Source organism: Mustela putorius, unplaced genomic scaffold (genome assembly GCF_011764305.1).
Source record: "Mustela putorius furo isolate JIRA1106 unplaced genomic scaffold, ASM1176430v1.1 tig00537227_pilon_pilon_pilon, whole genome shotgun sequence".
Taxonomy (NCBI): Eukaryota; Metazoa; Chordata; class Mammalia; order Carnivora; family Mustelidae; genus Mustela; species Mustela putorius.
The window spans coordinates 30,361,457-30,383,400 of NW_025422368.1; the positions used below are offsets into that span (position 1 = coordinate 30,361,457).

General features: G+C 36.3%; 1 protein-coding gene across 2 annotated transcripts in view; it reads right to left on the bottom strand.

Annotated features, from left to right (window-relative positions):
* The window catches only part of PIK3C2G (phosphatidylinositol-4-phosphate 3-kinase catalytic subunit type 2 gamma), a 354,996-nt gene that overhangs the window by 242,802 nt on the left and 90,250 nt on the right, over positions 1-21,944 (bottom strand). For both annotated transcript variants that reach the window (XM_004755743.3, XM_004755744.3), the window contains exons 11-13: positions 17,510-17,705; positions 12,109-12,231; positions 5,444-5,575 (exon numbers count right to left, since the gene is read on the bottom strand). In XM_004755743.3, the coding sequence (XP_004755800.1) occupies positions 5,444-5,575; positions 12,109-12,231; positions 17,510-17,705 (451 nt within the window). The remainder of the gene's footprint in view (positions 1-5,443; positions 5,576-12,108; positions 12,232-17,509; positions 17,706-21,944) is intronic.

The following is a 21,944-nucleotide window of genomic DNA, read 5'->3' on the forward strand; positions in this document are numbered from 1 at the left end:
CTTTTCTTTAAAGATTGTATTTATTATTTATTTATTTTAATATTTTATTTATTTATTTGACACAGAGAGAGAGAGAGAGATCACAAGTAGGCAGAGAGGCAGGCAGAGAGAGAGGGGAAGCAGGCTCCCTGCTCAGGATGATGATGTGGGGCTCGAACCTACGACCCTGAGAGCATGATCTAAGCCAAAGGCAGAAGTTTTAACCCACTGAGCCACCCAGGCACCCCAAGATTTTATTTATTTATTTGACAGAGAGAGACACAATGAGAGAAGGAACACAAGCAGAGGGAGTGGGAGAGGGGGAAGCGGACTCTCTGCTGAGCAGGGAGCCCAATGTGGAGCTTGATCCCAGGACCCTGAGATCATGACCCGAGCCAAAGGCAGACCCTTAACAACTAAGCCATGCAGGTGCCCCAGCTAATTCACTTTCTGATAATGGATTGTACTTACACATTGTTTGAGATATTGCAAACATCTCTACAAACAGATATTTCTAATATCCAATATATTCTAATATATTATCTATAATATCTAATAAATTTGCAAAGACTTCAGAGTCCATAGTTCACCTCCCCTTCCAATTTCCCCCAACTCCCTTCTCCTCTCTAACTCCCCATGTCCTCCATGCTATTTATGTGCATCATGGCTTGGCATTTCTGTAGATAGAAAATACAGTGATGATAAAGATGATTAGTGGAATTAAGATGTGAAGAGAACACATCTAAGATGGTGATCTCAGAAAGAAGACAAAAATGGAAACTTCTAATACACAGGCCAGTGGGAACCGAAGTAGTTTTTATGTTACTACTCTTAGAAAGTTTATTAAGTCAATTTAACATTAAGCAAATAATTAACTACATAATGAAGAGAGGAAATGGGAAATAGTTTCCTTTGTGAAGAAAAAAAAACCACCAGACTCTATCAGAACATCTGTATCCTATCATCATTATGTAGTTTAACTTCTTTGATCTTCTTGGATAAAATCAGTGGTATTCAAAGGAGCTTTCTGTTTGTTTTCATATGGCTTGATGGTTGGAGGTGCACTTTAGAAAGGTGGTGAGGAGACAGCAAATAGGTTGGATGCCAGGATTTTAAATTCTCCCCTTCTCCCATTCCTCACCCAACAAAACACATAAACTGGTTATCACTCTTACACTCTGAGATTTTGAAAAATCTGAGATTTTGAATTAGATGCCATTAGAAAAAGGGACACACTGCTAAATATAACATTTCAAAATACTGGTTCTGGAATATCCTTAAGGATCTGTTTGATTTCAATATTGTTTAAATTCCTATATCTAGAAAAGCCAACCCCAAAACTGTGGCACCAGAACAGATGCTGGTTTACCCTCTCTGGGCCCCTGGTCCTATAGCTATGAAATAAAAGATTTGAATAAAATAATTATTGTTACTTTTAGTTATAGGATCTTTGTTTTCCCCCCTAAGTCAAATTATTTATTTATTTATTTAAATTTATTTTTTATTTTCTGCATAACAGTATTCATTATTTTTGCACCACACCCAGTGCTCCATGCAATCCGTGCCCTCTATAATACCCACCACCTGGTACCCTGACCTCTCACCCCCCGCCCCTTCAAAACCCTCAGATTGTTTTTCAGAGTCCATAGTTCACCTCCCCTTCCAATTTCCCCCCACTCCCTTCTCCTCTCTAACTCCCCATGTCCTCCATGCTATTTATGTGCATCATGGCTTGGCATTCTGGACCCAAGAATAGAAAAGACACCAGATACAGGCAGGCAGCATGTCCATAGGATCTTATGTTATAAAACTCTTTGGGATTCTGCTGATCATAAGTCTAATAGGTTTCATGCTCAAAAGCAGAGTGCAGGCAAAACTGAGGCAGAAGCTTCCTGTATGTTGTTGAGATTGTCACAATGCATTCGTGGAGCAAGGTGTGACACCTAAGGGCAGGAAGGGTGGCAGATTAAGGTAGTAGCACACGTAGAGAGAAATCAAACTTGCATTCTGGTTCTTGTTCTATTCTAGTCTGGTGATTTATAGAAAAGTCTTTTAACCTTCCTTTATCATAGAGATCTTCATCTGTAAATGAGGTATTTGTAATATTTGCACTCTGTGGGTCTCTCTTGATAGGAAGGGTAGACAATAAGGAATTCTCACCCACAATTTTTTTTATATTTGATTTGGAGGATATATCTGAAATGGTAAAATACAGTGGGGTCAAGGTTGGCTACATAGGCAACAATCTGAGGAGTCAAGTTGTTTTGAAATTAAGATTTGTTTTGGGTCTCTTTTGAAAATCTGAAAAGATTCTAATTTTTCTGGTCTTTAACACTCCCAGAGAGCTTTGAGAATACTGATACCTGGACCCCACTGCAGACCACTTAAATCAGAATATTTGGGAACACTTGGGTTTGGGATTTATTTTAAAATCTCCCCAGGGGAATCTATTGTTCGATGTTGAAGACTTAGGTATTGAAAGAGTTTACCACAATTTAGAAACCCTAAGTAACTCCACACTAGTTTTGAATTTAAGTAGGGAAGGTAGCTCACAGAAACTGTTGAGATAAGAAAAACCCTTTCTTATTGCAATGCGGAGGCATTATGAATATAAATGCAATGGAAGTTCTATCTGAAAAAGATAGGATTATAAAACTTCTGTGGGCCAACTTTTAACTTTGTACTTTGGATGTTTTTTATAGACCTGAACGTGAATTTGTGTGCTTCAAAATGTTGAAGTTTATTTTTATTTGTAGACATTCCTGATGCAGCCATAAGCGATATATCTGAGTTTAATCACCCGTGGTTCTTCTGAAAACCACTTTGGAAACGACAAAGGGATAGGAAGCCTTTAATTCAGCATATTTTCAGGTTGTGTGTAGGCTAGAAAAAATAAGGATATAAGTGTTCTTGACAACTTCACATCGCTAGGTATGGGCAAGTCAAATTGTAATAAATGACAGATTTAATATGAAATGTTTATGGATAGGGGTCATTCCATGATAGGAAATGAAATTAAGTGACTTATTTGCTGTGATCTGGAAATATCTGGATCAAATAAATTGGGTTAGAATCTCTGTCACTCAGAGCAATGAACACAGTGGGAGTCATCACATTCCCTAATTGCCCTACATGATGTATTTTTGATGTCTTGAAAAGATCTGGATTTTTTTTTTTTGAATTGTTTACCCCAGAAGAGAAGCAGATTTTCTGGTTTTTATGAGAAATGATCTTTTGGAATATATTTATAAATGCTTATCAAAGTGCTCTTTGAAGTAAGTTTTGTTTTCTGATATGATGTCTCATCATCCACAATTTCAATCTCTTTCCCTTAGGAAAACACCACCTACTATCAGTCCCAGATGGCATTACTAAAGATGAGCACTCACATAAAAATGTTTACTAATGGTAAGTGATACATGATGAAAAACAGGGAGGCAGTGTTTTTACTATCATAACTATCTAGAAAAAAAAGTCTTGAAGATTAGTCTGAAAGACAGATATAGTCTATGGTCATCCCACCTTGAACACACCCAATCTCATCTGAAAGACAGATATAATCCAAACTTCTTATATATTTAATGTTTATTGATTACATGTTTTACACAAAGTAATATATTAGATAATAGAAAGGAATAAAATGAACTGAATTTTTTCAGAAAAGAGCTAGAATTTTTATTCTACAAACATGCTAGATGTTACGAATACTGGAGTTGAAACTTTAGAGAAACTCACTCAAGAGAAGGAAGGACACTTTGCAGAGCTGCTCCTAGTAAGAAAGTAATCAAAGTCCTTAGCCCACAAATCAGATTTTTGAAATATCTGCTAACTGCAGTAGGCATTCCTTTTAGGGCTAAACTGTTTCTTTTTTTTTTTTTTTTAATTTTAATTTTAAAGTAATCTTTACACCCAACATGGGGCTTGAACCTACCAACTCTGGGATCAAGAATCACCTGCTTGGGGTACCTGGATGGCTCAGTCAGTTAAGCATCCAACTCTTGATTTCCGCGCAAGTCATGATCTCATGGTCATCAGATAGAACCCCACCTTGGCCTCTATACTCAGTGAGGTGTCTGCTTGAGATTCTCTCTCCCTCTGCCAGTATCCCCCTGCTCACATGTTTTTTTTTTTTTCTCTCTCTCTCTCTCAAATAAATAAATAAATCTTAAAAAAAAAAAGTCACATGCTCTGCTGATTGAACCAGCCAGGCAGCTCAGGATTAAAGAATTTCTTATAGACTTTTGAAATTTTACTTTATCCTAAATCTCCTATAGGGTTGATTTTTTTTCTAGTTCAATTTAATAAACCTCCACTGATTGTCTATTTATAAGAGGTACAATGTTAGATGATAGCTACTACAAAGATAAATATATTACTGTCAACAGAAATATACATGTGGAAATAGGTACATGAAAACAAGTAATAGAGCAACACACACACACACAGACACACACACCCCCCAGATCAGAATTAATCCAACAAAGATGATCTTAAAGATTTATCACAATTGTTTTGATTACAGTTTATTTATAATGACTAAATTTGGGGACAAAAGCAGATGAATTTTCTTAACATTTTTATATTGTTTATATTATTATATTATTACATTTTATATGTTATAAACATTCTTTATAACAATATTAAAGTAACTATATATATTCTAATTTTTGAAGGTCCTGTACTTTTTTTTACATTTTATTTTTATTTTTGTTTTTATTTTTATTTTTACAGTGTTCCAAGATTCATTGTTCATGCACCACACCCAGTCCTCCATGCAACATGTGCCCTCCTTAATACCCAAATTCAATTATAAAGCGAGTCCTGCCATATGAAAAACAACTAAGCTGATTTATTTGAAATATTATTTCTTTAATAGCACAGAAAACCATGTTACTGACTTTATCAAATATTCTCAGTATTAATCATTCCAAATCCTTATGGTTAAGTCAACCGTTAATTTTGCAATGGCCGTTAGTTCTGACAGACTATCTGAATTTATAGTTGGTTTGCTTTCCTGAAAAGTTTTATCTTAAAGTTACCAAATATTTTCTTCTTGGCAATAAAGATCAGCAGACCAGTTACACTGTATAATTTTACTTCAGCCAGAATTCCATGACTCACATTGTTTCTAAATGACAGTATTGATCTAAGTCATTCTGAATTACTAATGCCAGAGAAACTGGCTGGTCAGAGAAGGAAAAGCAATTGAAATTGGTCATGCCAATATTTTTTTATTATAAATGACCCAGTTGACAAGTTGAGCATGAGGTCTCTTTCTAAAGCCATTTCTACATTTTTGCTTTTCAGTTCCACTTTCAATAGTCATGATTTATATTGATCTACCTCAGTTTTGGAACAAAATGCCTTCTTCTTTTTTTCATTATTCCATATACTGCAAAATAGTCAATTCCAAGGAGGTTTTTATTGATATGAGAGCTTTATTAAGAACGAATGATATACTTACTCTTTTGGAAACAATGGAAGACAAGTCCAAGCCAATAAATTGGCATTACTGGTTGCACAGACAATCCCAAACAATCTTATAGTGAGCATGGATTCCCTTGGAAGTGACTTTATTTCAAGAGGAAAATTGATCCTTAAAATAAAGGAAAAAAGTAGATTATCTACCCAGTTACCATGATATTTTCATAGATTTTTTTTAATATAATGGTATGTGATATAACCAACTTTTTGAATTGAGGGATCCTTTTGAACTTTTGTGTTTGATCTTATAAAAACAGAAATATGGCAAAAATACATAGAGTAATGAGATTGGTTATTCAATCAATGGGGATTGCTTTAATTATAATTTTGACATGTAAGCTTATTTTTAAAATTTATAATGACTTATGAATTTACTCTTTGTAAACACAGAGGAAAGAATGACTAACATCGTCTTAGTGAATGGGGGAAGGAAGGAAATAACTTGAAATGTGTCTTAGAGAGTAAGTTGGCTATAATTAGATGGAGATTCAGAAAAGAATACTTCAAGAAGAGAAAAGTACATAGATAAGGTCATTTATGCATAGAACGAGGGATGTGGTCAAGTTCATTGGGGAATTTACAGAGCATGCTATTAAAAAGGTAGGTAGTTGCCAGAATGCTTAAGAACTCTGTAGGCCAGGCAAGGGAATTTGAGCTTTTCCTTAATGGCAAAAGGGAATATTTGAAAAAGACAGCTAAAAGTATAGAGAGCTGTTTACTATTTTAAATGTGAACCATTCTGGGTAATGATGAGATCCCTAGGCATGGGGCGATGATTGCTAAAATGTAATGGACATACCAATTTCTGGATAGGTCAAGGTGAAGGAATTCCAAATACAGACCCTGGATGGACTGTAGATATTGGGCAAAAAAAAAAGTGGCCAAGGATAAACACAGGATGGTTCATGGTGAGAAAAATTTGAATTTAGATACTGAATCCATCAATATATAAAAGAGAATGTCTAGAAGGTTACAAATGATACTATAAAGACTAGGAGGGATACACCTGGGTGACAAAAGAAAAAGCTTTGACAGAAAGTTGGGAGTGTGATCTGAGGTCTCTAATGGAGGGAAGGGAGAAGGTACCTTTCTTTCCTTTTTGGAATCATCTCAGTTATAAGAAATGATCAGATTCTATTATAAGAATATCAAGACATGTATAGCATTTAGGAGAGATCTATTTATGAGACAAGGAAATCAAACACACAAAGAAGCATATATGGGACAATATGTTTGCTAGAAGATGAAAATGCAAGGAAGAAATGGAAAAATTGAACAGAGGTTAGCAGATAAGTGAACTTATGGGAACTGATTCATCAAGGGATGGGAAAAAGAAAGAAAGTGACTGGAAGAGCAAATGGGACAGCTTATATTGTATATCTGATGGTATTAGGTATGGGGAGTATAACAGAATCCACTGGCCTTGTGATTCCCAGTTGAATTTTGACATCAAATTATTTAAGCAGTAAGTAATTAGTGCAGGACTGATGATGAACAAAGCCAATGTGCAACTGGAAGGTGCAGACTGAGGCCTCAGGTAATTTTCTCATAGTAGGAGTTGGCTGTCTGATCTGGATATCAGAGAGAAGTCCTTACATAAGGTGTCAAATAAGACATTTGTGACCCTCTTTTAGTGGTTGGGCAGTATCCAGCCTAAGAAATAATGAGGCATCAATTCAGTCTAGTGACCATACTGATTTTGAGGAAGTACGCACCCATTTCCTCAATATGCTCTTCCCTGTGATAAAGAGCCCCAGATCCAAGGGGGCAATAAAGCAGCTAACAAGAGGGAAGACAGAAGGCCTATTTTAGAGGTAAAATGAATAACTAATATTTGACTAACAGCGTATTAGTAGAATAGCACAATGAAAAATTAAAGATGAATTCTAGCCTTCTAGATTATGTTATAGTAGATAACTTTAACTGATACAGAAGTATAAAATGAGGAGGAAATTGGGTTGGGGTAATATGTGCAGTTTAAGGCAAGATATAATTGGTTGATAATAACTCTGTAATGTCAATATGTAAGCTGTGCAGAGAGGACAAGTCAGAAGTTTGGATCTGGGTATGTTTACATTCAGATACTGGCCCTATGACAAGTAAGCCTCATTTTTTCCTTATCAACATAATGGATCAAACACTGTATAAGACAATAGGTGGAAAATGGTGGCAACACATCAACAATACATTCATTATTCAATCAATAATGTAGTAATTTATATTAGCCATTGTAGACAGATGAAATTTAATTCTAGTTAAAAGTAGGGAAGGGAAAGAAAGAGAAGACTATGATAAAGAAAATCTATTTTTTCAAGATTAGCAAAGTTTAGACTATTAAAAAATTAATTTGTTTTACATTTAGATATTTAAAAGTTTTTCTTTTCCTTCATATTGTTTCATACTCAAAACATCCACTGAAGATAATGTAGACATACTTCTCAGCCAGGAATAAGCTCTGAAACTCAACATAAGATGTTGATGATCTTGTGGAATGCATAATAATTTCTTGAATGTTCTCTCCTTTACTTGTAATTGATTTTCTATTTGGTTTTCATATTTCTGTGCTAGAATAGAAGCTATGATTTCACTTTATTCCTCACATAATCTAGAGTGTTCTTTTTCTCATTGAGTCTGGTTTCTTCAAGTATAACTTCACTCATTAGTGAGCTTTCATATCAAGAATGAAAAAAATTTAATAAGTTACAGTGAATAGTTACTGTCAATCTCCATTTTGTCATTTTTATTAATAAAAATAAATTCTTCTAGGGTAGGAAGACAGGCTTTCTAAATAGTTATTAATTAATTTCTTGAACACATACGGGTTTTTAAAGCCAGAATAATCTCACACTTGCTGGAAAATTTTTTTTTTTTTAACTTTTACATAGGTATCAAAAAATCAAAGGAATGAACTTTTAGACCAAAAAAAAAGGAAGGAAAATACTTAAGGGACAAATCAATAAGTGAATTGCTTCTTTTTATGCAAGCAGCTGGCATAGACCTCAAGTTTTAACCATATATTTGCCTTACTTTGCAGTTGAAAAATGAATAAACATTAAAATTTTTCTGAAATGTTTTCTTTTTCTATATGAGATAGTTTTCCTAAGATCAGAGTGAGTTTTTCATAGTGAAAATGGGAGATTTAATTCATATGTTTAGAACTTTCCTTTTAATACTGATGTATAGCAATAAACCATTATAAGGATTTCTGTAATGTGAAACAGGGAACCATTTCAGGATTTTTAAACACAATAATAACACAGCCTGACTTACATTTTAAAAGAAGTCACTTTAGCCACTGTGTGAGAAGGACTATAGAGGTACAAGAGAAGAAGGGAGACCATTATATAGCAACTATGGTAATTTAGGGGAGAGAGAATGGGGGACTAGACTAATGAAAGTGATAAGAAGTAATAGTCTGGAAATATTTTGAAGGGAGAGCCTATAGGATTTACTGGACATGGAACCTAAGAGGTTATTCACCATAAATACGCGACTTGAACAACTGGAACGGAAAAGGATCGTCCAGGGTGGTTATCCATGGAAACAAGCTTGGAATGTAAAGTTACATTGTTTTAGACATGTATTGTTTTAGACATGTTGAATGCATAAGTGTGGAGTTTGTGACTGATGCCTGGGTTGGTGATATAATTTTTTGGAGAAGCTGGCATATAGATGGCATTTAAAGCCATGTGACGATAAGAGAAAGTTAAAGGAGCAAAGTAAATACAAGAGAAAAGAGGTGTAAGTGCTAAGACCATGATCAGTCTCAGGGAAAAAAAGAAAATAGAGAAGGAATGTCCAGTACAGGAGAAGGAAAGCAAAAAGAATATGGCAGCTAAGTGGAGAGCATATTTCAAGATAGAGGGTAAAATCAAGAGTGCCAAATGCTCCAAATAGATCATGCAAGATGAACTGAGAAACCAACATTAGATTTAACTGCGCAGGTCACTAGTGACTCTAATGGGCAACTTCAGTGAAGCAGAGGTGATGAAAGCCTAATTCGAGCATATTTTAGAGCACAGGAACAACAACAACAAAAACAACTGAAGAAAGTGAGAATATACAACTCTCTGGAAGGATTTTGCCCTAACTCAGAGGATAAAAATGGGGTGGCTGCTGATAAGAGAATGGAGTAGATTTTTTTTTTTTTTAAAGTTAAGATGCAAGAACTACTTATAAATACTCTGCCAAGGATTTTATATGTTTTAAGAAATAGTATAGAAATCACAGTAAAAACATCAGCTTTGGAGTGAGAGTAGGTCTGAGCACTAGTTCTGTCATTTACGCGTTGTGGGACCTAGGGAAAGTTAATTAAGCTTCAGAAGCCTCAATATTCTGATCTTTAAAAAAGGATGACAATACCTGTTTCATATTTTTGTTGTTAAGATGAGATAATATATTTGGGGCATATTATGATGATTGAAATATGTAGTCAAAATCTCTGTCATATATTATTAAACAACAAAATTTCAATCCTTAAGTGTAGACTCTAGTAATGAAATGTATAATCAATTACAGTGTAATAGATATATGTTAATAAAATATACATAAAGAATACTACAGTCTCCTAGAAAAATAGTAAATAACTCTTTCTAATGAAAATGAGATAAAATTAAAATAATTCTAGGTTGAGTTCACTAACTCTACTGGGGGAAGTAAAAAGTTCACAGTAAAGATACACATGTACAGACCTGAAGGAGAAGAAAAATATTAATGTAGTTATTAAACTATTAGACTATTAAAAATAGTATAGTTATCCAAGAACACTAATGACTTTTGATTTATTTAGAGATTTTTTTGGGTGTGGAGATTTTTTAAAAACCAACTTTAGATTTAGTAGGTTTTTTCTTGAATTAAATGATAGCACATATCAGTTGAAAATTAGTCTGATTTTTTTAAATAGCTAAGTTGTAATTAAGCTAAAAGAATAATTTTAGTCATTGAGCTGATTAATAACATTTTTAAAAGATCACTTATTACATGAAATTTATTCATTTGCTCAAGAACACATATTGAATTCTTACTCTACCAGATACTACTAATGCTGCTATGGCCAGAATGAAAATTTTTTAAAAGAAAATAAAATGACAAAAACAAAAACAAAAGATCTTTGTGTCATTTGGCAAAAGCAAACAGAAATATAAGCAAACAAATTCAGTAAGGGACCATAAGAGAATAGATTGATATTCACATCAACCAACAAAAGAGAAGTGGCCAATTATTTCCAATGTTACAAAAAAGAGTTTGCCGAGAAAGTGAAAGAGTACTTTGAAAGATAATTAGGTGGTCCCATGATGGGCAGTAAAGCCACTGTGCTCTTGACAGATGGAGGACCCTTAGCAGAGGCATGATCTCTCAGTTTACAGTTAGGGTAAACAGATCAGATACAGAATGACTGCGTGCAGGGCCATGGAGTGGGGCTAACTTCAGAGATAAGGTGTAGGATAGGGGCCAAACCACAGGATTTGTATTTTAGCTTATGAGAATTGGGGAACCACTTATGAATTTTACAAGCAGAACTCATTCTGTGCAATAGAAGAGGGTTTTGTAATTGAAGATCAGGTCTTTGGTCAAAGGAATTAAAGAACATATAAGGAATTAAGAACATTAAGGAAGGGAAAATAAATGTTGTCATAGTCCTAGTGGAAGGAGGAATTGCTTTTGTATAGAAGGAACCATGGAGTATATAAAAATTGAAGGCCACATGTCATTGATTGTGGTAACATTAAGATTAGGATAAGTGCTGCCATCTGACACCATCCTGAGTCCCAGAAATTTTAGCACATATTTCCCAGTGAAAAAGCCCAATATTGGGGAGTCAAATCATCTTCCAAGAAAGCCAGATCTGGTAAAGTGCTGATGAGACGTAAATTAGTTTTCTTCTATTTGAGGTGGGAAGAAAACCGGTTATCAGTGCAGCACTGGTGACTCCACAGAAATTACTGAAAGCTAGTGGAGTAGTGTCATAGGAACAGCAAGGAAAAGTGTAAGTAATCATGAAATAGCCATAGATGGGGTCTATGAACACCCTGAGATTCTGAGTAAAGTAAGGACTTGAGGAGGGAGACAGAGGAGAGCAAGAAGGAATGAACTGTGTCAAGAAGGTACTTTTTTCTTTTTGATTTAATAAATCTCTATAAAATGAGAAAGTAGGAACCAATCAGCCAAAATCAGATGGTAAATCATACATGCATAGATAATTATTATAAAAAAACTTGGCTGTTTAAATAAATTTATAATTGGCTTTAATGGGAAGGTGGAGATTACATATTATTGGGCAATTTTTTCTTCCTTGTTATACCTAGAATCTACTTCTCTCAACCCCAAATAGAGGGTATCTCTTATATCTCTTATATCCACAGTATGTGAATGATTAAGTATTCTTTTTTTTCAATTCCCCTTTTTGATCAGTTTGATAATGTGGATTGGACGCTGGTCTAGATTTCTAAATGGACTTTTAATCTATTGAACTATATGGTCAGTTATCTATTAGTATGAGCATATTTATCACATCACTGAATCAAACCAACTGGCAATATTAAAAAAAAAAAATCACACCTTCCACTTTATAAAAAAAAAGGAGAAAAAAGGAATCCTTGATCTTTATTAGAAAAATGATATTGCCAAAATAAAGATTAAACTTACGTTTCATTCCAGTTGACCAGGAGAAAAAACAATTTTTTGACTGGAATATTTCTGTAGCTTCTCACTTGGCACAACTTCTTTCCAGCATAAGTAAGCCAACAGGAAAAAGAAAATGCTTTATAACTTAAAAAAAAAAAATTGATTCAATAAGCTGAAAGCTATAAAGAGACCAGTTTTCTATATGGGTCAATTATTTTTACAGTTAAAAGTCTAATGATATAGTTTTATTTGCTTATATAAAGTATGCTTTAAAAATTACTTTAAAAATTTATGTTGGGTGACATCTGCAAGATGGTACAGCAGAAAGCCCCAGACTCTCCTTCCACCATGGAAGCACAATTCAACCATACACAGATCAATTCCCTTTGTGAGGAATTCAGAAACAAGAAACTCTTGCACTCCAGGCAAGTGCAAACGAGCCACATAGAAATCAGCAGGAGAATTTGTGGCACTCCTTTTCCAGAACTCCTTCCCTGACAGAGAGCAGTATGATTAGGAGAAAACTCCCAACTCCTAGCTTTTCCCTGGGTGGGAAAGAGAAGACTGGAACATATGTCTAGTATTCAGACTTTTTAAGAGGTTATCCAAGGGACTAAAAGGACAGAAGCTAGCCCTGCCTAAATATAAATGCTGAATGGAATGGTTGCCAATGGGGGCCTCTGAGAACAAAACCAATAGTTTGAACTAGAACAAATTCACTTGCCACTGTGCTATCTCAGTGCAAAATGAATAGGAAAAAAAAATCCTTAATTCAGTGCAAATGAACAACAGCAACAAAAAAAACCCAACTTCTGGATTCTCAGTGCAAAATGAACAGGAAGAAAATTTCCCATCTCAGTGCACAATGAACAGGAAAAAGTGTTCAACTTCTGGCTTTTACTTGGGGAGAAAAAGAGTCAGAGTGTGTGTCCAATGTTCTAGCTTTTGGGGTGGCAGCCTGAAGGACTAGTTTCTGTCTTACCTAATTCATAGCATGGATGGGACCTGGCATACTCAGGCTACCAGGGAACAGCTGAGAACCAAAAACAGTGGGGGGTAGGGCTCCCAGCTGGCTCAATCAGTTAAGCTCAATGTTAAGTCGGTTAAGTCTGCCTTCAGCTCAGTTCATGATCCCCCATCAGGCTCCCTGTTCAGTGGGGAGTCTGCTTCTCCCTCTGCCCCTCCCTTGCCCATGCTCTCTCTCTCTCAAATAAATTGATAAAATCCTAAAATAATCAACGAACAAAAACAGCTGGTGAGCTTACAGTAGCACCAACAAACTTGAAGAGCCATAGACAGATATGAGGGGGAATAAGAAATTATGAGCTCCTGAAGTAAGAAGCAAAACCTCTCTAATCAGGAATTTACACACACAAATCCAGAGAAGAGAAAAGTTTTGAAAGGCCCCAGAGTTTCTAGTTATGCTGACTGGTGACATTCTTTCTCTGTATGAAACCAATGATCCTTATATTTTTTTCAAATGCACAGACTCCAGTACAAAGTAACTAGGGATACAAAGAAAGAGTGAAATATGGCTCAACAAAAACAATGAAATAAATCTCCGGAAGCCAATGTTAAATAAATCAAGGCATATGAATTACCTGACAAAGAATTCAAAATAATTATCATAAAAATGCTCAACAAACCAGGAAAATGATGCATGAATAAAATGAGATTATAAACAAAGAGACAAAAAATATTAAAAAGAATCACACAGAAATTTTGGAACTGAAGCATATAACTGCATTAAAAAAAAATTTTATAAAGTTTCAAGAGTAGACCTGATCAAGCAGAAGAAAGAATCAGTGAACTCAAAGACAGGTCATTTGAAGTTATCCAATCAAAGGAACAAAAAAAAGGAAGAATTAAGAAGAGCAAAGAAAGCTTAGGGGACTTCCGGGACACCATCCACCAGACAAATACACACATTATGTGAGTCCCAGGAGGAGAAGAAAAAGAGGTAGAAAGCTTATCTAAAGAAATAATAGATGGGAAATTCTTAATTGTATGTAAGGAAATGGGACACCCAGATCCAAGCTCCACAAACCAACCTAAGATAAGCCCAAAGATGAGCACACTAAAACATATTATAATCAAATTAGCAAAAGTCAAAGACATAGAATTTTTAAAGCAGCTAGAAGAAAGTGATCCACCACATAAAAGAGAGACCCCATAAGTTCATCAGCAGATTGCTAAGCAGAAAGAACCCTTACAGGCCAGAAGGGAGTGGGATGATATATTCAAAGTTCTAAAAGACAAAACTGCTAGTCAAGAATATTTGCTCTGGCAAAAGTGTCCTTCAAAAATAAAGGACAAAGAAATACTTTCCCAGAGAAACAAAACCTGAGGAATTTCATCACCACGAGACCTGACTTACAAGAACGGCTAACAGTGGTCTTCAAAGTTGAAATAAAAAGATGCTAGCTAGAGAGAAGCACAAAAGCATATAAAAGTACAAAGGGCACTGGTCAAGGTAAATATGTAGACAAATACAGAATACAGTAAAATACTTTAGTAATGGTGCATGAACCACTCTTAACTGTGGTATAGAAAGTAAAGGGCAAAGTATTAAAGAGCTATAATTATAAAAATATGTAAAACAAAATGATGCAATCTGTGATATCAATAACAAAGTGTGGTAAGGGGAGAAAAAAGAATAGAGTTTTTTTTAAGTGTCTGAAGTTGTTATCTGCTTAACAAAGACTGTTTTAAAAATATAAGATGCTTTACATAAGGCCTACGGTCATCACAAAGAAAATGACTACCTATAGAAGATACACAAAAGAAAATAAAGGAATCAAAATGTGTCATTACAGGCATGGCTGGGTGGTTCAGTGGGTTAAAATCTCTGCCTTCGGCTCAGGTCATGATCCTGGGGTCCTGCGATCGAGCCCCAAGTTGGGCTTTCTGCTCTGCAGAGAGTCTACTTCCTCCTTTCTCTCTCTGTCTGCCTCTCTGCCTACTTGTGATCTCTCTCTGTCAAATAAATAAATAAAATCTTTAGAGAAAAAAAAATAAAATTTTAAAAAGTGTGTCATTACAAATAATCAAAAAAAAAATGCAAAAGAAGACAGCAAGAGAGGAAAAGAATAGAAAACAGTGGAAGAAATGGCAATAGTTAACTCCTTTCCTATCATTAGTTACCTTAAATGCAAATGTATTAAACTCCAGAATCAAAAGGTATAGCATAGCTGAATGGATAAAAAAACAAGTTCCAATTATATGCTGCCTTTAAGAGACTCACTTTAGATTAAAGGACACATATAGGCTGAAAGTGAAAGGACAGAAGAAGATGTTCCATGCAAATGCCAATCAAAAGACAGTAGGGCTTGCCTTACATACTTAAGACATGACAGACCTTAAGTCAAAAAAAAATCACAAGGGATAAAGATGGACATTATATAATGATAAAAAGGGTGAATTTGTCAAGAGGATACAATTGTAAATACATATGGCACCCCAAATTGGAGCAAAAATATTAAGCAAACATTGACAGAACTGAAGGAAGAAATAGCAACACAATAGTAGTAGATTTCAACAGCCCACTTTTCATAATGAATACAACAACAAGAAAGAACCTAACAGATAAATACAGAACATCCCATCCAATAGCAGGAGAATACACATTCTTCTCTAGAACACATGGAACATTCTCTAGCATAGATCATGTGTTAGGTCACAAAACAAGTCTTAACAAATCTGAAAAGACTGAGATCAAACCATATGTATTTTCTGACCTCAATAGGATAAAACTAGAAATCAATAGCAGAAAGAAAACGGGAAAATTAACAAATTTATAGAAATGAACACTTTTGAACAATCACTGGGTCAAACAAGAAATTAAATGGGAAATTAGAAAATATATTGATACAAATGAAAATGAACACACACCATAACAAAACTTGAGATGCAGCAAAAACAGTACTAAGAAAGAAGTTGATAGCTATCAATTCCTCTATTATAAGTATAAAAAATAAACAACCTAACTATATACTGAAGGAACTAGAAAAAATGAAACAAACTAAGTCCAAAGTTAAAAGAAGGAAGAAAATCACAAATATTATAGCAGAAATAAGTGAAGCAGAGGATAGAAAAAAATGGAAAAAAATTAACAACACTGCCACATCATATATATATATGCAGGCTTGCACATATAGTTTTATCCATATTTATCAGGCTACACAGCTTTTCCATGTTAATTAAAATTAGTATTTACTAATGATTAAATATTGTAAGAAACCATCAGAATAGCAGTTTTTGATATTATACATCAGGTCTTTACATTTTCATAAAATAAAGAAAAGGCATAAAAGATCATCCTATGGGTTAAAGAAATATGTCTATGTGTAGGTAGGTAGATAGTGTTTTTTACACACTCATCTTGTGGACTAAGTGACTGATTGATTTTTAAAGATTTTATTTATTTATTTGACAGAGAGAGAGGGCTCACACGTGTACAAACGGGGGTGGGAGCAGAGAGGGGCAAGCAGACCCCTTACTGAGTGACAGCCAGACACGGGGTTGAATCCCAGGACCCAGAGACAATGACCTGAGTAGAAGGCAGACACCTGACCAACTGAACCACCCAAGGACCCCTCATCCCACAGATTTAAAGAAATACACATATATGTACATAGGTAGATAATATTTTTTACATACAAAGGTAAATTTTTCTTTCCAATTAACTTTATAACTATGTGTACAGGTCAGTTACTTGCAAAAATACATATAGCAATTTTTTCTCTTTTTTACTGAAATGGTTTCAGCTTTGCTTTGAGGTGCAAAATACAGTGGGTATAGTAAATCCATTTATAAATTTATAAAATTATAGATTTAATCTATAAGGAATTTCAAATAGTGGTCATAATATTAGTCTAATGATGTTATTTAAAAAATACTATATAATAGAGCCAACCTAAAATCTAGCAATGCTTCTCCATGCATACTTGTGGTTAATTTCCATTGTAACTCAAATAACTCTTGGCTAATTCTCCCTTTATCAAGGTACTAATTTCACAAAATATCTACCGCTCATAACTTCATAGATATCAGAGTGACTACTTCCTGTGTGTGCTCTCTCTTTCTCTCTCTCTCTCTCAGTTCTATTAATTAGCATTAGTCATTTAAACTCAAATGTTAAAAAAAATTAGGACAATCACTAAATAGAATGAGCAGTCTCTGTTTCCCTAATGATATACTGGCAATATGCAGCATTTTTTAATATGAAGAATGGTAAAAGACTGAGGGAAATGGAATGTGCATTTGGGAATGAAGTTCTTAAAAACGGTTTTAAGATAAATCTATCCTGATTAAATTTCAAAATTTTTATGGAATATTTGCTCCTGCAAATAAGAACAAATTAAACTCCAATTAGAAACGAAGTAAAAAGTCACCTTTTTATGAAAAACTTACCACCACTTACCTGTGCACCCAAATCTCTGGAATGTTGTGAACTGCATACACTGTGAAGCTAAGGTGGGAATGGAGCCCAGGATTTACATAGGAAATCTCATCAGGTACCTTTAGAGGCTGGAAATCTGCATAAAAGCTGTAGCAATAGGCATTGATAAGCTGGTAGATTGACCTGGATAGTTCATTTGTCACTTTCTCTATCAAGCCTAAGGGGGCAGAAAAAAAGGATAGAAATCAGGTCATCTTTGAAGGACTATACTTACTATAAGCCACCAATTATAGCTTTGAAATTTCTTATGATAAATTTTAAATAAAATTTAATTAAAATGACCATCCACCAACTGAAGCCAATTAGCCATCTGTGCCTCTATATGCAGCCTGAATTAGCTGATAGTAGTGTAGATAATCAATAAGCTTTCATATCTTCAGTTCCAGAAATCTTGGAAGCATGGACTTTAATCATAAATCAGAGTTTTGGATTATTAATTTGGCATTCTATAATTTGCAATATTTTTTGTTTTAGTTTATGATTTCTTTAGAATTAATTTCAGACAATGAACAGCTTTTCTACATGACTTGTAAGTACTTCAAACAAATCCCATCTAAAAATTAATCATAATACATTTACTGTGCTATGATGTTAACCATTAACTGAACACTAATCATATACATTGCCCTGCTGTGAAAAGAGAACAGTAATACTACCTGGCTGGGATCTGAAATAAGCCTGAAATGAAAGATTTAAGATGCTTACTAAATCTCTTCAAAATCAAAGCTTTATTTAACTTTTACTATTAGTTATTTAAGAGAGGTTTATGGATTATTCATAAAAGTGACTTGTCACAAAGGAAGAAAAATGAAAAAAAAAATGACTAAGGACAAGGGGTAATAGTTCCAAGTATGTACTAGATAAAGGCATACCAATTTATCCTAAACCACATGAAAAGACTAACCACTGAATTTAAGGTAAATTTTCCTGGCTTTTGTTTTCCCAATAAACTCTTTCCTGGAAAAACAGAGTACGCAAGAAAAGACTGATGCAATGGACCAGGTAGTACAGGTTATGAACTTAGAAATCAAAATCAGGAAAGATGACACATTACAATGAAGAAGCTTATAAGGATGACTAACCTTATCCCATGGGTGGACCTCAGTGTCGGACTTCTTAATGGGGCCAGTGAATAATTCTCATTACTGACATTTTGTATGCATTAATATGCACATACATTAATATGCTCATGACTTGTGATTTTTTTTTTTTGACAGAGAAATCACAAGTAGGCAGAAAGGCAGGCAGAGGGGGAATGGGAAGCAGGCTCCCTGCTGAGCAGAGAGCCCGATGCGGGGTTCGATTCCAGGACCCTGGGATCATGACCTGAGCTGAAGGCAGAGGCTTAACGCTTTGAGCCACCCAGGCGCCCCGTGATTGTTTTTTAATATTCCAGTGTAGTAGTGATTCAAAAGTTAAATGAGTAAAGTCAAATACAAAAGCTCGAACATTATTTTTTAAGCCAGATCAGGAATATCTTTGACAAATATTTAAGCGATTAAAGGGTTTAGGAAATGAAAAGACGGTACGAAGTGAAATAAGCTGTTAATGGAAGCTCTGGTGCCCTCCTCGTAGTCCCTCATTCCTGACGGCCTTGGCTGAAGGACTCTCCGGAGGGTTGGCACAGCTAGCTGTGGTCATGGTCAAAGACCCCTCGGTGTGCATCCGTTTGTTGTCCTCACACAGCCTCTGTCAGGCTTCGTCCAGTCCTGGCAACAGGCCTTAAATCCTATGGGTTCATTCTGGTAGACACGTGTAAAGCAGAAAACCCTGAGAAAGAAATCAGGCCGATCTGATCTGAAAGCCATCCTTTCCCATCCTCGGCCAGAAGAACATGCTGAAATGCCACATTTTAGATATTTCTGCTTTTTTGCCACTTCGTCCTGGAGAAATGCCACCGAACCACAGCTTAGCCTGTGGAGAGGACCCATAGTGGCATCCACTGAGCTAGGCACAGGGCGGAGGAGAGCGAAGCCTCGAGGCCCCTCTCCAGAGCAGAAGATCTTGTCAGGAGGCCTGAACCCTGTCTCCCCGAGGGTCCTGAGCGTTACATGGCCAGTGGGTGGGACCATCGAGTGGATAATGCAGCGGCTGTCCGGGATGAGGCGGAGCCTCCCGGAGCCAGCCCAGGGGAGGAATCGCGGCGCCAGACACACCAGCTTGCGAAACACTGCAGAAGAACTGTTCTGCCACCTGGCGTCTGCTGGGGGCATGGTTTGGGAAGACACCTCCCTTCGGGCTCTGTCTTCCTAATACCTTCAGTCTCTGGCTTCCACTGAGACGGGCTCCTTAGGCTCAATGGGGGCGCCTTCCCTCCGCAAGTCTGTGCTAACTTTGCAGCCCCTGACACGTGTCTGCAGATGATGTCGTGGTTTCTGTTGCCTCGGTCTTGGAGGAGCGCTCGATTTCACTAGGCCTCAACGCCAAGCTTGCAAGTCGGACACCCTTTAGCTCAGCCCTTCTGCCACCGAGGGGAGTCGGTAGGGAAACCCTCTCGCGAGGAGGCTTCCATGTGGTACTGGGAAGATGGGCTGCACCGTCTTGCTTTGTAGTGGTCCAGCCTGGGAGCCCCCGTTCTTCTCCAGACTCCAGGTTCTGCTTCCACATGTTGATCAGGACCTTGTCCTCATCCATCCCAGATGTGGTCCCAGACACCCCTATGGCACACAGCCCCGCCCATATGTTGATCAGAACCTTGTTCTGTGTCCCAGATGGGATCCCAGACACCCCTGCGGCACAAGGCCCCGCCCACAGTGGCGGCGGCACGGTGCACTTCCGGGTCTGCTTGGGGCGCTCGCAACTACACGGAGAGGAACACTGTGACCTGTGACCGAACCTGCAGGCAGCTGAGGGAGGGGTCATTGAGAGAATGAGTAAGCAGATCTTCAGAAATTTCCTTCTTAAAAAACGTCTGTGATTTGGTGTGATTCGATGCGTGCCCAGCCAAGTCAGGCGGTAGTACTGTTTTTTCAAACACATGCACTTCCTCATCAAGTTGTTTCTTTTGTTTGTTTTTTGTTTTTAGATTTTATTTGTGTGTTTAACAGAGAGAGACACAGTGAGAGAGGGAACACAAGCAGGGCAGGTGAGAGAAGGAGAAGCAGGCTTCCCGCTGAGCAGGGACCCTGATGAGGGGCCGGATCCCAGGATCATTACCTCAGCTAGGCAGGCATTTAAGACTGAGCCACCCAGGTGCCCCATCAAGTTGTTCCTGAAGCATAAATTGCTTGTATTTTCTAGCTGTTTTCCAAAGAAAATAATACAAAGAGCCAGCTTTTTCCTCTGTTAGTCTGCCCTGTTCCAATAGCATTTTGGCTACTCAAACAACAGGACTTTTCAGCATGAAGCTTCTTCCCACATCCTGCCCCTCAGTAGGTCTGTCCACAATTAAACATTTTTGTTGTTGTTGTTCAACACATGCTATCATTCACTTAGTTATTCATAAATTTGTACAAAATTTTTAAGATGGCCAAATTTTACTTAAAGTGGCGTCCTTTGTTAAAACAGTCGGAGAGGACAAGCAGCATGAAAGAGCTCTAATTAAAATTCTCTGAGAAATCAGCAGTAGCAATTAATAAAACAAGAGTAAAGTAGCGTAAAAATCGTTTTTAAAAAGAGGACTCATCCAACTCTAGAGGCCTACCAACAGGGATTCTCCTGAACAACAAAGGCTGGGAATTATAAATTTATAGAAACGTATTTCCCAGTTCCCACATTGTGCTGTTTGGTACTCTGAAGCAGGAAGTGCAAACTTCTAGTTAATAATTTCCAATCTTGTGCAAATGAATACACATCTAAAATAAATCATAAGGTTGGGTCAGAGATCTTATTAATTCAAGCCCCAGCATATATTTTGGGAAATTTTAATTATTTGGATAATTATTCAAACTCTTGTACTTGACTTCTTGTACAGAAATACAGTTCTTGGTTATAATTTCCTTTTTTGTGGTAGTTTAGTGATGTGTGCTTTTGCATTATGCTTTACTACTGGAAGTATGTGAAATGTGCTAGAGACTCAATATACTGGGCTTGGTGGTGAAATAAGGAGTTATAATGTTTGTCACACCTGATTTTACTCTGGGGAAAGAGTTATAGTATCATAAAATTGAGAAACAGTATTGAGAAACAGTGACTATATATATTTGATTAAAATATATTATTTAGAATCTGTTATGATTTAGCATGAGTATAAACCTTTGGGAACATTCCTACACAGTTTTGTGGGATCTTATACCTCAACCCCTGAAGAGTATGGGCTGAAGGGATTTTTATTCCAGCATTCCTAAAAGAAATGAAGAGAGGTACAATTCCATAAAAGCATACCTCCAGCTGGGTCCCTAGCTCTACACCACACTATCACTCACCCACTATTTTCTGTAGAGGCAAAATCCTCCTG